Source organism: Aptenodytes patagonicus, chromosome 13 (genome assembly GCF_965638725.1).
Source record: "Aptenodytes patagonicus chromosome 13, bAptPat1.pri.cur, whole genome shotgun sequence".
NCBI lineage: Eukaryota > Metazoa > Chordata > Aves > Sphenisciformes > Spheniscidae > Aptenodytes > Aptenodytes patagonicus.
The window spans coordinates 4,695,705-4,712,097 of record NC_134961.1 but is presented as its reverse complement, the minus strand read 5'-3'; the positions used below and the strand labels follow the sequence as shown (position 1 = coordinate 4,712,097).

At 60.2% G+C, this 16,393-nt stretch overlaps 1 protein-coding gene across 10 annotated transcripts in view; it reads left to right on the top strand.

Annotated features, from left to right (window-relative positions):
• The first annotated feature begins 2,579 nt into the window (after positions 1-2,579).
• Positions 2,580-16,393, top strand: part of TNRC6A (trinucleotide repeat containing adaptor 6A) — a 96,636-nt gene continuing 82,822 nt past the window's right edge. For 8 of the 10 annotated variants that reach the window (XM_076350696.1, XM_076350701.1, XM_076350700.1 and 5 more), the window contains exon 1: positions 2,580-2,628. In XM_076350696.1, coding sequence (XP_076206811.1) covers positions 2,605-2,628 — 24 coding nt within the window. In that variant the 5' untranslated portion in view covers positions 2,580-2,604. Of the gene's footprint in view, positions 2,629-3,599; positions 3,625-4,802; positions 4,949-16,393 lie in introns of those variants that run through there. The other 2 variants (XM_076350706.1, XM_076350704.1) reach the window with 2 other exon arrangements.

The following is a 16,393-nucleotide window of genomic DNA, read 5'->3' as shown; positions in this document are numbered from 1 at the left end:
GAGGATGCAACAACTGTAAAAATCTCCTACTGAAGTTTCAGTGCCAAGCAACAAGAAGTAGAGATCTCTGTAAGGAACAGCTCTCAACACATGGCTGCACAGCTGCTGGCCTCACACCGGTGGCTGCTCTGGAGCCGGAACCTGGCTCCAGAGTTTACGCTCCCTAAATTAGGGAAGATTGCCCTAAATTAGGGAAGATTTCTCTAAATTAGGGAAGATTTCTCTCCCTGGGTGTCTCGTGGGAGAAAGGGAGCGGGGTGTCTGTGCAAACCTGCCCTGCCTTGTGCAGCGCGCAGCTCCCCGGCTCCGGCTGCCGCCTGCCCTGTGCCGGTGCAGGGCACAGCCAGGGCTAGGGACGTTGGCAGAGCTGTTGGCACTGCCCCTTACCTTGGGAAAAGCACCGGCGATCCCTCTGTGCTGAATGGCTTCTCCCCTCCTTCGTTTTTCGTGATTGGTTTGCTTTTCTTTTAATCTCTCCGTGGCTGGGATGCTGGTGGGGACCTGTACACTGGAGCTGCTTGTTTATGGCTGTGGCTGCTGGTCACCTGCAGCCGTGGTGCTCTGTGGCAGTGGCTCGGCTGGCACCACGTGCAGGACATCGGCCACACGAAGGCAAGGAGGAGCAGGGGGTGGGTACCTGCCCTTCAGCTGCTGCCTGAGGCTTGGGGACGCCCCCGTGACAGGGGACAAACCCTCTGGGTGCCTCTTTGCTCCTGCTCATCTGGGCAGGTTGGGGCATTTGATTCCCCCGTGACAACACAACCGGTGCACATGTCCCTTGGATGACTTTCCCTCCGTGGTGGTCCTGTGGCCACCACCTGTGGGGCAGCTGTGGGGAGGGGATGCTCAGGCAGCCCTGTGTGCCCAGACGGCCTCGTAGGGGAGCTGTGAAACCCCGCAGGGCAGAGCATCCATGAACACCACTGGCACGGAGATGGCGATGGAGGCCTCTGAACATCCGTGTCCTGTAGCCTCGAGGTGCATCAGTGCTCCGTGTCCTGCCGGCCCCACCGAGACCTGCCCGCTGCCCCCTGGCCCGTGCGTGGGAACTGCCCTTGCCGGAGGGACACCCGGCGTGGGGTTAACAGCATGCCAGCCCCCCCGGCTCCCTGCCAAGCCGTGCCCCCACGCACCCCCTGCTCCCACGCTTCGCCCCAGCCACAAAGCAGTTAATATTTGTTGATCGCGGCGGCGTGCTCGGCGCTCTGTGCGGCTCTTGGATGCAGCGCGATACTCCCTGGTCTCCAGGGATCTCGTGGCATTTTGCCCAGATGGCATCGGTCTGTGTCTCAAGGACATAACACGGTGCCTACGGCTCAGTGCAGCAGCGCTGGAATGACAGATGAAGCCGGGGCGCTCCTTCATCTCTGCTGAGGGGGAAGAAAAGCTCCTGAAAATGCCGGGTCTCCAGCCAGCCGCTCCCTTTCACCTCCACGAATGAGCTGGTACCCGGTGGCCACCCGGCTTGCTTCGTGCGGGGGCACAGCGCTGGCCAAGCACGCGGGGTCCCCTCTCCCCGCGGAGGAGAGGGCACGCTCCGCTCCTTCCTCTTCCACCGGCAGAGCAGGTAGGTGAGACGTCCCCGCCGTGCCCTGCTCTGCTGCCGCCGCATCCTGGCATCATCCCTGCCCTAGACCATGTTCACCCTTTTGGAGCGGCGCTGATGGCGACCTGCCCGTGGTGTGCAGGCAAGTGTGGGAAGGTGTTGCTGCTCCCTGGGGAGGGTGGCCCCTGCCCTCTCCGCTGCCCACCCTGCATTTAGCCGCAGGCAGAGCGGGGGGCCCAGAAGGCACGGGTGGCCCGGCGATGCCATGGCTTTGCAGCAAGAGGCCGGGGTGCGGTGCAGGACATGGGCAAAGCAGCTGGGTGTGGAGCAGAGGGTGCAGCCGGGGGGCCAGCATGGCCCTGTGGGCGGCACAGGAGCCCGCACCTTTGTTTTTGGTTGCGTCTGCCATGTTCTGGGCACCCCAGCAGCAGCAGCACGAGGAGGGGGGACTGTAAACCTGCACCGGCGCAGGAGCTCCCGCTCCATCCACAGCCCGTGCATGGAGGGAGGCCATGAGCAGCACCCCAGGGACCCTATTCTGTGGGCTCTGGCTCCCCCTGTACTGACTCACCCCCACACTGACAGCACCAGAGTTGTTAAATCCTGCCCTCCTGGGCCTTCAAGTATCGAGGAGGTATGTGTGATCTCAGGGGTAGCAGCACGAGGGACAGTTTAGTGTTTTGGGGACAACCGGAGAAGCGTTTTGCTGCACTTGTGCCGCAGCCATGGCTGGGTGTGGGGCGGTTTTATGGTGCACCAGAGGGAGGGAGGTGGGTGCACGTCCTTCCCACCCCGTGCCTGTGGCATGGCTGTGACACCAGCTGTATCCTTCCTCAGCTGAGTTTTCTCTTTGTGTTGGCCGGCTGGAGCCAGCAGGGAGATGACGATGTGGGAACGGGAGCAGCCCAACCCTGAGCAGGAGTACGCGGGAACGAGCTGCTCTCTGGTGGAAGCTATGGCCACAGGTCGCCCGTTCAGTGCCAGCGGTGTCTCAGGGAGGGACCCACCATCAGACGATGGGTGACAGCCTCTTGCGCTGCCGCAGGGTCCCAAGGCTGATGGTTGTACCTGTCCCCGTACAGGTGAGACTCTGTTGCTACAACAGCGCATGCGGGAGAGCTGCATTCCCATGTGCTTCGGTGGGTGCGTGTCCGAGGTTGGGGGGGGACAGAGGTGACCCGGTGTGTGAGGTGGCGGGTGTGACCCCCCCACCCCCAGGGCTGGGCTGTGCACCACAGCGTTCAGCCAGGCTGGCACGGCAGAGCCGGCCCGTGAGCGCCGAGAGCTGCAAGTTGCCCGATCCCGGTGGTTTTCCACCCCTTTTGGCTCTTCCGGAGCGGGACAGTGCTGGCATTGATCCCCCTCCCCGTCGGCTTGAGTCGCTTCCTCTTGCACCAGCCCAAAGCCCTCGTGATGCTCAGGGAACCGCAGCGAGCCCGTTACTGCAGCGGCACACGCTGAATTAACCAACCGAACCGAGCACGCCCCACCGATGGAAATGAGGCACCGGCCCCCTCGTGCCCTCACGTGCGGCGAGGTGCTGGCATGGCTGCCGGCGCTCTGCCCACACCCCGTGCCGGCAGCACACCGCTGCCGGGAGTGGGAGCTGCAGCCACCCGGCACCCCTGCGGAGGAGCCACCATTTCCCTGCCACGGATGCAGCTGAAGTAATATGAAATGAAAATTGGGTTTGTTTTTCTCCCCCCCCCCCCGCCCCCCCTTTCCTCCGGCATGTGGCCAATCGAGTGTTCCCTCGCCGCGGTTCGTTAGAGCCCGGCGCAGCCACAGACACCCGTTTCCAGTGGCTGCCGTGTGCCGGGAATGCCAATGAAGCTGCCGGCACGCCGCACACAGCAAACCGCAGAGCGTGTTTGTCCTGAATGCAGAATAATTAATGGTTTAGGGGAATCAAGTGAATTACGCTGGAGCTGTTGCCCAATTAGTTAAACTAATTGCGAAGTAAGGAGGGCTACCAGGGACCGGGCGCCCCGTGGCAGCTGCGGTGTCCCCATCGGCACGCAGACCCAGCCCCGCCGCAGGAACGAAGGCCGTACCCGAATCCTCTCTGCAGAGTCGAGGTTTCTGTTTTGCTGTTCTGCTCGATTTTCATAGGGAAAATTTTCTTATTTATTTATCTGTGTTTCTGTGTACACCCAGAACTAGATTTTTCATTCAGCCTCTCGATGCCCAGCAGGGGTGTGGCTGGTTTGTAACCCGGTCCTTTTACCAAATATCACACCCCCCCTTGCCAGGTCTGGCCCCCCGGGCGGTCGCGGTCCCTGCGTCCTGCCCCTCCGTGCTGGGGATGTCGCGACGCTTGCTGTCCTTGCCGATCCACGTCAGCAGCCCCCTCCGCTCTCACAGGCGTCAAGGGGGGAGGTCGTGTCAGGCGGGCGGGCGGGGGGGGGGGGGAGAGAGATGTTTATTTGTGGAATCGCGGAAATGTACGTGCCCTGTTACTTCTGCTTGAAATTAAGAAAATTTCAAATAATGCAAAATTCTGCACTTAATACGGCAGGAACAAGCCTTCCGACGCTGCCTGCTGCTAATTCTGGCTGGGAAAAAAACCCATATATATATGTATTTTTATATATACACGTGTATGTATATACATTAGGGCTTCTGCATGGGTGGAAGGGTGGGGGAGCGCCCTGCGGTGCCACCGGCCTGCGGCACCAGCCCCGGGGCTTTGCGTCGGGGACGGGTGGGCGCCCATTTGAGTTCCGCTTCCCCCCCCCCACACCCCCCCAGTATTCGCCGCGACAGATTACGGCCCGACAGAGCCGCAAGCGCCGAACGGCAACGGAGGCGTCAATTTAGTTATTAACAAAGGCTGGCGTTCAACCGGCGCTGGCGCGGCTCCAAGGCGCGGGGGCCTGCGAGGGGCGCGGAGGGTGTATTAAATATTCATCGAAATCTTGGCATTTCGTTCCCATCTCTCGTTCTCCCGCCCCCTCCCCCCGAAATTACGTGGTTCGAAAGGTTAGAAGCCTACTTCAAAAATCAATTATTTCGTTAGGGCGCTGCAAATGAGATTCCTACAGCGAAGGGGGGTTTTTTGGGGGGTCGGCGCGAAACGGGTCGCAGCGGCGCCTCGCCGGGTTTGCTCGTCACGTGAGCCCTGGCCCCGCGCACGTGACGGCGCCGACCGGCGCTCACGGCGGCGGCACGTGACCCTCAATGCTGCGGGAGCTCCAAAACAAAATAAAAAGGCTCAAAAAAAAAAAAAAAAAATAGAAATTTAAACACAAAAACATAAGCGGGTCCGTCTCCTGCCTTCACCTGCCCCGCTGTAGCCCGGCCGCACTCTGCCGCCCGGAGGCCGGCGGGCGCGGGGAGCTCCGTGCCGCCGCCGCGCTGCGAAAGGCTGCCCTGCGGTCCGGCCCCGCGGCCCCCCGCTCGGTGAGTTACCGGAGCCTTCCGGCAGTTAACGGGCGCGGCTCCGCCGAGCGCCGCTCGTTAGCGAGGCAGGGCGCCAGCGGGCGCGCAGCCTCCCGCCGCTCGGCGGCGAACGGCCGGGGGGCCCCGGGGGGCCGCGGCGCTGCCCTTCGCGGGGGGGGCCCGGGGCGGCGGGGGGGGGGGTGTCACGCACCGAGGTTTGCGTGGGCCGCCCGGCGCGTCTCGGCGCCTCCGCCCTCCCGCCCGGCGCATCCCGCCGCCTGCCTCCGCGCCAAGGTCGCCGCGCTCCGCGCAGGGCTCCCTGCGGGCGGGGGTCGGGGCGCCCCGCGGCCCCCCGGCTTTTACCGCCTCCACGCTGGGATTTAACAAATGACGTGTCCCGGGGGGGGGTCTGGGGGGGGATCGGGGGGGGGCTGTTTCCCGTCCGCCTCCGAGGGGCGGTTGGTGCCGGGTGGGCGCAGCGCTGGGGATCCGTGCCCGCCGCTGCCGCTGCTCGGCCCCGCCGGCGCTGCCGAAGCGGCGGCTCTCGGACGACGCCGGTTTTATTCCGGCGCTCGGCCGGTGCCCCGGCGCTCCCCGGCGATGTCCCCGCCGGGGCTGGGGCCGATCGCTCTCCCCCGCGAGCTGCCGCGCGGGAGGCGGGGGCCGAATCCGTAATGCTGGGGGCGCCGGTGCCGGCACGGCGCAGCCCCAGCCTGGAAGGGGCCGGAGGGAGCCGGCTGCCGCTCGGCGGGCGCCTGTCATTAGGATGCAGGTCCATCGCCGTCTCCCCGGAGACCATGGGAAAGGAGGGCCGGGTGAAGCGGTGTCTGGTGCGGCTGGCAGCCGTGCTGGGAAGAGGGCAGCTGCGTGCAGGCGCTGAAGGGCGCGGGTGAATTACTGCCCCTGTTCAGGCACAAGCCTTTGTTCCCCGCGCATTGTCAGCAGAGGAGCGGGAGAGAAAAGTAAAATGGCCCAGGCGCAGCCCGCGATACAGGGCAGACAATGGGCCGAGCCCGGCTCGCAGGCCGGACCGCGCCGCAGCAGCCGCCGTAGTTTTAAGGATCGGTAACAATTTTTTTTTTTTTTTTGTCCTTGAACTAATTATCCACAAAAAGCTCTTTTGAGCTGACACCGAATATGAATTGCCGTTCTGGTGTGGCATTGTAACCGTAGTGATCCCATATTTAATACTCGGGGCATTCCCGGGCGATCATTAGTCCCTTTGTGCCGCTGAAGGAAGCCATATGTTTCAGAGACATCTTTAAAGATGCTTGCAGAAACAACAATAAAAAGGGATTTCTGTGTGTTGCTGAATGCGGCTGCCAATCACCCGGCGTCCCGCGCCGGCTCCCTTGTGCTCGCCTGGAATGCGAGGCGGCAGCAGCGGCTTCGGTAAATACGGGCTCATGTTTGTAGTCAGGATTTGCCGTCTGGGGGAATGAGCTATGCAAGCTTTTAATTGGCACGAATATCCGCCCTGCCCCTTTCTCACATTTGCTGGCTCTTCCAAGTCTTAAGTCTTTTTTAATTCAATCGCGAGGAAGCAGCTTCCGCGGCGTCGCTGCTTGAGAATAATTTTTCTCTGCTGCTCGTACAGATTTTTTTTGACTTGCAGCCAGCTGTCCCCGGGAACGAGCACTTAAACAAACAAACAAGTGACCCGGGCCCTGCCGCGCCGTGCCGTCCCCCGGCTCATTTCTCCAGCTCTCCCCGTAGCAGTTTGCTCAGACCCTGTGTTTTTATTCGGTTTAATTGGCTCCGTAATAATTTTGTGGCAAGCAATTCTGCTCCCATCAAAACCTGCTCACGTGAACGTTCCCCTGTGGTACGAAGGGGATAAGTAATGAGGAAAATTGATCCCCATCAGCTGCACGGGCCCCGGCGCAGGCATGGGCGGCACGGCCGGGGCGGCAGGGCTGGCTGTGCCCCGCACTGTCTGCCGGCACAGGGGGTGTGACCGGCTGCCGAGATGGATGTTTTCAGGGAAATAACCCGGGTCGCACTTGCCGCGAGTACTACAAGGCTGCAGCTGCCGCCGGCCCTGCAAAGAGAGAGGACGTGTGAAGTCGTGTTCAGCTGGTTTATAATTTACAAGGGCTTTTTGAGTGCCAGGGTCCCGGGGGCTCCTGCTCGGGCAGCAGCAAGCCATGCCGCAGGGAGCCCTGTGCCGGGGCTGGGGCGGCTGCAGACCCTGTGCTCAGGTCACGGCCCGTGCATCTCCCCGCGGGGCACTTCGGGCTCACCCGCGCCCGGAGCGCAGGAGCTGGTTCCTGGGGTCCCTTACGCGGTGCGACTGAGAGGACGTGGTGGAAGCCCCAGGCCAGCTTGGCATCCCTCCACGTGCCGTGCGAAGCGCACAGCCCCCCATGTTGCACACGCACGCCCTGGTGTGCACATGCAGCCTGTGTCCTGTGCGGTCTTGCTGCCGGTCTCACCGCGCCTGCAGCTGCAGGCATGGCTCCTGGCGCGTGCCAGGGCCTCGGTGCCACCTCTTGGCAGGGCGCCTCGGTGGGCAGGACCGCTCCTGGGTGCAGACCTCCAGCTGTGCACCACTTGTGCTGGCCGGCAAGTGGGGCGGCCGAATTCTGCTGCAGCAACACCCCAAACCGCAGTCGGACACGGGCTGGCCCAGCGCCCAGAGCCGCGGGGTGGTGGGTCCTCCCCAGCCCCCCTGTGCAGGGAGGCTTCCTCCCCTCTCCTCCTCCTCGCCCCCATTGACTCCCTCCCAGCTCTGGGGCTGTTGGGGGGCTGACAGCAAAGGCCCATCTTGTCGGGACCAGCTCTTGCACTCTGTGCTCTGCTCCTGTTCCCGGCGGGGCTGTGCCCAGCTCCCCAGGGAGGATGGGCTCCCAGGGCTGCCCGCAGGCACTTTTCTTTCAGGCTTTACTGCTGCCTTCCAGAGCGGTTCGCATGCAGATCACTCTTCTAAGGAGCTCTGAGAGCTGCAGATCAGCAGAGATACCCCATGCAAAGAGGGGACGCAGCCACTCTCCAGGAGCCAGCTGGGTGCCAGCGCCAGGGACCTTCCCCCAGGACGAGGGACCTTCCCCTGGGACCTTCCCGACTGTTACACTTGGATTTGCCCAGGCGCTCCGTCCACACGGATCTTGTGCTTGTGCAGTGTGGGTCCTGCAGCTGGCTCTGCTTCTGAGTTTGCTTCATCACTGCGGGTGCCACCGACCTTAAATGTTCAAACATGAGAGCTGAAACCCTGTAGGAAGCCAGAACTCTGCCGAGAGCCCCAGGACCTGTCCAGGCCTCAGAGTTTCCCAGCCCTTGCAAAGCCCAGGCGATGCTGCGCAGCCCGGGTGGCTCCGGCTGGGGAGCCGGGCGCTGCCCAGAGCCGAGAGCGGCGGGAACCACCGGAGAACAGCCCTCCACCATTAGCACAAGGAATTAAGAATGAATTCATCAAAGGCTGTTAACAAATGGTCGGTAATTAAGAAGGCCGCCAGCAAATGGAGAGTTTGCTGTGCGCGGCCCCCCGGGAGGCTGGCAGGGGATTGGGGTCGGGTGAGCGGGAGGCATCCCTGCAATGTGCGTCCTGCTGCAGCAGGCGTGCTTTCGGGGATGCCGACGGCAGGGGGGAAGGAGTCCACGGGGCGGACAGCCTCACTGCTGCTCACGCCTCGGGAAGAAGGGCCACAACGGAGGTCCTGGGCTTGGCACAGTTCATTCAGCTAAAGCTGAATTTTCTCAGAGAGATCCACGCCTGCTGCTTCCCGTCCTATCGACAGGGGACACGAAGAGCAGCTTTTTCCTTTCCCTTTTGCGGCAGCTCCTTGTCCGTTGCAGAGGGGTGAGTAGTCCTTGGGAAAGCAGCCAGTTCTGGGGACAGTTCGTATGGCCTTTGCCCCCGGCACGGGACAGGGATGGACGGGACCCCAAGCTGGAGCAAGGAGATCCCCAGCCGCAGGAGGAGCTGTGGTGAGAGGAGCAGGCTGTGCTGCTGGGGAGACGAGCAGCAGGCAGGAGCAGGGCGCGCCGAAGGCAGTTTCACAGCTAAGGGTCTGGCTGGCGCTTCTTGGACTGTGGTTTTATTTCTTCTCCTGCTCCTCTTCTCTCAGCCGAACGAGCCCAGTTCCCGTGGTTGTTCCTCGCACCCCGTTCCCCGTCCTCCGACCGCCCTCGGCTCCCCTCCAGCCCCTCTCCGCTGCCCCCGTCCTGGACATGCATCCTCTGAAGCTGGTCGCGGTGTGGTGCTGAGCCAAGCAGGAAGGCAGAGCTTTGCGGCAGCGCATCCCGCTGTGCCTGCCCTTTTCATACCTGAGCCCCAGGCATTTGTGACCGCCGGAGCCCTCTGACAGGTTCTTGCTCCATTTCTGAGTCCAGCAGTCAGCTTGGCTGCTCTTTGAAGGGGCCCCCCCGGGCCGGAGGGCTACCCCCATCGAGTGTGGCGGTGGGGTGGAGGGTGAGGACTGCACCGGGATCGCTGGTCGAGGCTCTCGGTGAGCAGCTCAGCCCTGCTGCAGCCCCGGTGGGGTCGTGGCGATGGCGCAGGGTGGCTGCTTGGGGCACCCGCGTGTGTCTGTGTGCTCTGCACGCCGGGGTGAGGTATGATTCATAATGCCAGCAGCTGCCTGGAGCCACATCTGTACTGAGCTCCAGCACTGCCACCCCCGTGTCCTCGCGGGGACAGCCGAGGCTCAGAAGAGGCGAGTGTGGAAAAACCTCAAGCATTTGGGAAATGCGTGTGACAAGCAGCGGAGCCCACCCGAGAGCAGCTCCTGGGATGGGGCGGAGCAGCCGGCCCCCTTGCAGACTTTGTGCTGAGCCTCCACGCTGCTGGGGAGAAGCAGCTGCCGGGACCCTGGGGCTGGGCTCACGGCAGCGCTGCCGGTGGGTCTGGGGGGTCTGCGGGGTGCGGGGAGAGCCAGGGCAGGGAGGGCTGTGCAGGCACTTTGTGCCCGGCTCCTCAGGGAGTGCCGGTGCCCGGCACAGGCAGGGCTCGTCCGGGGCGTCCGCTCTGGCCACCAGCCATGAAAGGCCCCAACTTCTAAAGCTCAGCCTGGGCACACTGCGTAGGATTGTCTCTGCGGGCTTTCTGTTTGCTTCTGCTCATACAGATTTACGTCCAGCCTTCTCTTGTGCTGGAGTAAAACCTGGGTATCCATTTCTTCCCAGGATGCAGTGCCACATCGTGTAGGAATGGATTTAAACCCACGTGGGCAAAGCCCGTCCGTGGTCCCGTTAGAGGAGGGTCCCCGTCCCCCCGGCGCTGGGCTCTGCCGCTGCCCAACTGCCCAAGGGGCAGTGTCTCCCGCTGCAGTGCCCCAACCCCTCCAAGCACTTTCTGTCTTGTTTTGAGCAACAACCTGCCCCATAGCCCCTGCCCCACAGCCCCTGCCAGGCCCCTCGATGCCCCTCCGGAGCCGCAGATCAGCCCCACGTCCTCTGCCCCCGGCCGCCCCAGGCACGGGGCTGGGGCACCCACTCCTCCCCCCCCCAAGCTCCCCACGAGCCGGGGGGATGGCCGGAGCTGGACCCTCATCTCCAGGCATCCCCGTCCGCTCCGCCTGGTCTCCGGGTTCCCCATCAAACAGCTGGCACACAAAGCAGAGCTCTCCATCTTGATTTAATAAGTATCTGGAAATGTCATAAAAGATGTGATAATAAAATATCAGATGCAGGAAAATGACTAGCCAAAAGGCATTTAAAAAAAAGGGAAGAGTGTAAACGCAGTAGATTAAGACACTAATTCCCATCCCTTGTATGTTCTCCATCTTTCCTGTGTCTTGACAGACAGAAATAAATGCCCCCTCTTCCTGCGAAGCACTATCTGCCTCTCTTTGCTGTATTGTAACCACGGGGTGCCCGCAGCTGTAACAGCCCATTTATTCTCGAGATTTGATGCTTTATCACTTTCAAAGGAGCGGCTCGGCTAGTTCATCATGCATTCCCACTGCAAGCACTTACACTTAAAGGGCAGATAGAATTCTGATGGTAATAGCTAAATTTGATTTTTGACGCTCTGAAGTATCTCTGCAAATTAAAGACCTGCAATTTGTGCCTTTGTTTAGACCATGAACAAGGCAACAGGAACAAAGACAAAAAACAAAATGAAAAATAGTTCACATGAGTTTGGAGGAGCCAGAGGGTCCCTCTGTAACTCGGGCTCTGTGAAAGTAAGAGCTGTGGGTGTGTTTTTTCTTGTAAATGTAGCTTTGAACCAAATAAAATGCCCGTAAATTCCCAAGCCCAACACCAGTGCAATAAAGACAGGAGCCAGATCAGCAGCTAAGTGATGGATGTGTTAATGTTTTAATAGGCTGACCACCTCATAAATAATTTGCTCAGTTCTAGAGTAATTGACCTGGTCACAGTGGTAATAAAGGGCTGTCCCCTGGGCTCTTGTTCAAAGGTTCAGCAAACCCTTCCAGAGAAAGTCTTAAGTGGCTTTTAACAATATATATTTTATATTGTTACAGTCTAGTACCCTGCTAATTCCACAGTCAGTGCAAACACCATCAGTTCAGCTCCGTGGATATTTCAATTAAAAAAAAACAGAAATGATAACCGAGAGCGACTTTTGCTGCGTGAGCGCTTTGTTTGCTCTCCCGTGAGCAGGGACCTGGGTGCAGAGCATCCCGCTGCTCAACACGGCTCGGTGAGGAGGGACGGAGCCTGCGGCGGTGCCCGGCACAGGGGAGTGGTGGTGGGCAGCCAGGCTGGGGACAGTTCCCCTGAACCCGGCTTCAGGGGAACCCAGGCTTCAGGGGAACCCAGGCTTCAGGGGAACCCACCCGCTGCAGCCAGGCCACCGGGGACAGGTCCGCGGCCGCTGCCGCCGGCTATCCCGGGCAGCAGGAGCAGCCGGAGCCCGGCCTGCAGCCCGGGCACAGGGGACGGGGCGCTCCCGGGGTGTTCCTCTGTGTACTGGGTATGCTGCTTGTGTACTGGGTAGTCCTCTTTTATACTGGGTTTTCCTCTTGTGTACTTGGTATTCTGCTTGTGTACTGGGTACTCCTGCGGCATACTGGATATTCCTGTCATTTGCCGGGTGTTCCTCTTGTGTCCTGGGTATTCCTCTCCTATGCTGGATATTCCCGTTGCGTGCTGTGTACTGCTTTCCCATGCTGGCACTGGGAGCAGCTTTACTCAGCCCGGGGCAGGGCTGCTGCTTTTATTATTAGGGTTTCTAACCTTTGCCATTGTGGGGTCAGGCAGCTCATGGCATCTGCAACTCTACCCATAGCCATAGTGTGTTTCTTTTAAATTTTTCTGCGCTGTTAATTCGAGCTTAACAAAACTCCGCTGCGTCCCAGCAGGCCGATGTTGTTTCAACCATGTGGTGCTGCAGGATTTGTCCCACCAACCGCTTTGCTATGCCTGTGGGATGGGCCAGCGTGGTCGTGTTTCTGTAGCTGCAAATAAGGAAGACGCCAAACACCAGAGTTATTTGTCAAACAAAATCAATGGCAAACATCACCAGCATTGCACCTCCAGTACGAGGATGTGATTAAGTTTGAGACAATGAGGAAACACGCCCGTTTTGGAGGGCAGATCAGCAGCCCCCCCCGGCTGCACAGGCAGGTCTGTTCCCAGCTCCGGCAGGGCAGGGCTTGCAGTGCCTGCAGGCTGGAGTGCCCGTCCTCATCATCACTGACTCCCAGCTGTTTCTTTACTCTGATGGGAAGATGCAGCCGAGGAGGAGCAGGACCACCCAGCTGTAGCTGCTCTCAGCGGCGGCAGCCCTGACCCGCAGGACCACAGCACTTCACGTGCCTTATCTGGGATGACTTTTTAATACCACGTAAACCACCGCTGGCTTCAGCCCTGGCTTTTCTATCTACCTGGGATCACTGTTGCAGGCACCCAAACGGAGGCGGGCAGCTGCCGGTCAGCGGATTCACCCCCCTGGCTTGGTGCCGAGTCATTTCATGCAATTAAAGCTGCAGTCGTCAGCGCTGGAGGTGCTGCGTTAGGGATGCAGGGGCCAGTGGTGTTCCCCAGCGGACCCTGGCCCGCGGGAGGCTCCCGTGCCTCCGGCTGGCTCCACGCCTGCCTGGGATGCAGGTCCGTGTGGAGGGGAGCCGGCTGGGAAGCCTCACTGGTATGAAGGCTTCGGTGCAAGGCTGGGTGACTGCAGCTGTTGCAGCCAGGGAAGCGGCAGGAGGAGTTTCGGGGTGCCCCCAACCACGGTCACTGGACAGCCATGAGTGCAGGAGGCTGGCTGTTCCCGGTTTCTGTGGCGTGCACAGCAGGCACCACGACAGCAGGACCTCTGCAGGGATGGGGCTTCAATGGAAGGAGGCATTTCACCTGCCCAGCACTGCCTCTGTGGGCGATGGTCCTCACAAGGTGCCATGGCCGGGGGCCAATATCCGAATTAACCGGGAGAGGAAGGGCCCACAGCCGGGGGTCCGTGGGGATGCGGGAGAGCGGCAGCTGGCAGGTTTGTTCACGGGATCGCAGTGTTTGGGGGAAGTGAAAGCTCCCGTGAGTGCCTGCTGGCAGGCGGGGTGCTGCTGCCATCGATCTGGCAGTGCCCGTCTTGGAGAAGGGACCGGCGGCCAAAAGGGGCCAAGTGGGAGAAGGGCGTTGACCGTGGCTTTGCATATTTAGTTTGCTATATGCTGGCATGCTGGCTGTGCTCTGCGCCCGCTCTCGTGCTGCTGTTGGTGGCAAAGCACCCCTCTGCCTGGCAGCCAGGAGCGTGGGCACGAGCAGCACCGCTTCGCCCAGTTGGCAGAAATCCCACCTGGGAGCCCACCGGCCGTGGTGCGGTGATTGGCACTGTGCTTCGCCCTCTGCTTCTCTGCAGGGACTGCTGAGCCTGGCCCGCCAATGCTGGGGCTCCCCGGGGCTGTTCAGCGCCCGCACACCGGCAGCAGAGCCCGGGAGCCCCCGGCCGCGGCATCCCCTTGCCAGGAGCATCTTTCCTTCTGAACGTCCCTTCTCCTCCCCGCCTGCCCTCCTGCACGCGCAGCCTCATCCCAATAATCAGAGGCAAATGTGGCTGTAATGAAAGGTAAATTTAATATCCTTGCCCCTATTTTTGTAAATTAGTATAACCGTCAGCTACAGAATAAATGACACCTAATTACTGTTCAGGGAAGTTCACACAGAAGTGCTTAGCTGCGAGGTGATCATAGGGAAGCACCATCAATGACGGAAACTGAACAAGATGCCGGCTGTAGGAAACTGTAATTACAGAGGACTGACATACTGTGAGCTGTTTATGATAATGAAGTGGTGCATCAAATCAAATTAACCTTAGTTATTTAACACACAATGCACCGAGGACTTGTCTCAGTAGATGCTAAATCCAAAACCGGAGCAGTCGCTGAAGTCAGAAAAGTGGCTCAAATGCAGGCACAGGCGGTCGCTTTTATTTAAGCTATATTTAGTGAGCAGCCGCTGCGGCATGCCGGGGCGGCCGGGCTGCGTGATGGCGAGAGCTAGCACAGGCAGAAAGCCGGCAGAGCTGCTGCCGGCAGCCTGGGATGCCACGGCGCTGCCGGGGAGCCCCACTGCCGCTGCCGGCTGCAGGCTCGCGGGGAAGAGCCCGCGGCAGCATCGCTGAGCGAGCTGCCCCGGCCGCCATCACCTCCGTGCCCCCCACCATGCGCCCCTTGCTCTGCGCTACGCCGACGACCCCGTGCTCGCTTGCCGCTGGAGCGGAGCCAAGGCAAGGTCAGTATCCCGCCCCGGGAGGAGGTAACGAAAGCCGGGGATGTTTTCCCTTAGTCCGGCGGGGTCTGGCTGCGGGGCAGCAGGATGCTCCCCTGCCCGGTGTGCTGGGCACACCGCCGGCCGCTCCCCATTTTAGGGCAAAGGATGCAAGTACCACTGTACTCTTGTAAGAGGGTTTCATTTGCCCATCTCTCTTCCCCACGAAGGCTGCGGTGCTGGCTGCTGGAAGAGCGTTCCCGTCGGGATCCCTTCACACTGACGGGTGAGTAACCTTTCAAATTAACCCAAATGCTCTGTTAAAGATTAATGAGCTTGCTAAACAAGGGTCCCTTCTGTGCGCCGGGCTGTTTGCAGTGCCGCACATTCCTCTCCGCCAGAGGAAGGGATTGCTGCACCGCAGCCGGGGCTCTGCCATGCTGGAGATGCCGGCACAAGCTCAGCTGGGGCCGGAGGGGCTCCTGAGAGCACCGTGGCGAGGTGAAAAGGGGCAAATACACATCATGACAGTGGTTCTGTAAATAATGTTAAAAGGCTGTTTGTGTCAGCAGTGTTTCTTTGGTTAAAAGGAGGAGGTAGGAGAGCCCCGGCCCCGGGCAGCAGAGACGCCAGCCGGGCTCGGGTCGCTCAGGTGCAGGCAGAGCCAGGCTGGTTTTGCAAGGCAGGGGTGGTTGATGCGGGCAGCGAGGAGAGCTGGCGAGCAGGGCACGGGACCGCAGCGGGCAGCTGCCTGCTGGCACAGCTCGACCGCGCACGCACGCTGCTGGGACAGAACCGAAGGGTGAGAAAGGGAACCAGCCTGATTAAAATGCCTCTTACCCTGGCTCGTAGTGTCCATGTCCTGACGGCCTGCTGGCTTTCCGAGTGCCTGATTTGCTTCTGAACATTTTGTTACGAGTTGTTTTGAATTGGTTTGTATTAGAAAATATTTGCTCAGTGCCTTGCGTGCCTGCGGGGGCCTCTGGGGAGCCAAGTCCGTCCTCGGGGAAAGGATTCCTCTGCAGAACTTCCCACTTGTTGGAAAAACACGAATTGCATCTCCAGCAAAAGGCTTTCCTCTGTGTAATTCAAAGTGATTGATGGATTTTGGAGTACCTGCAGTCAGTTTCATCCTGAGTTATATTTTTGCATATCTTTCTGTTTATCGGATTTTTTTAAAAAAGCATGTTTCCTGTCTTTTCTACTTTCCAGCAAGAACAGTTTTCATCCACACCCCCGCACAAGCACAGGTGCTCAAACAGGCAGCAAAGGGCCGAGCAGGCAGTTAATGGAAGCGGGTGACGCTGTGGTGGCCCTTTCGGGGGGCAGCCAGGCATTTCCCCAAACGCCCCCCCCCAGCGTGAGTCGGGGCCGGGCGCAGGGGCCAGGCGGGCACCAGCTGGCCGGGAAACCAACCGCCTGGCATGGCTCCCTGCCGGAGCGTGGGATCTTGCCTGACGTCATTTACAGTCGCACTGAACTGCGCTGGCACTTCTCTGAGCCCTCTAATCTTCAGCCCTGTACTGGCGGCTCCCCTGTGTATAAATTAGCACCCCAGGTGTCATCCCAATCATTCCTCCTCTAATGCTGGCTTTGAGTCCTGGTTCATGGTGGAGGGCGCCGGCTTTTGTGGTTATGAGTTCATTTTGCTTCTTTCCATCAATATGAAAATGCCTTGCGAGTCCTGAGAGTTAATCACTATTGTAAGGGAATAAAGAGAGGAGATTTTCTCTAATCCCCTTTAAATGGCCTCCAAATGAGGGCTCGAACAAAGATGACTAATGACAGACATGATTAAACTAATTTAGTAGGTGAAGTTTTGATGGGAGCCCTCCCAAGCCCAGGTATAGCCTT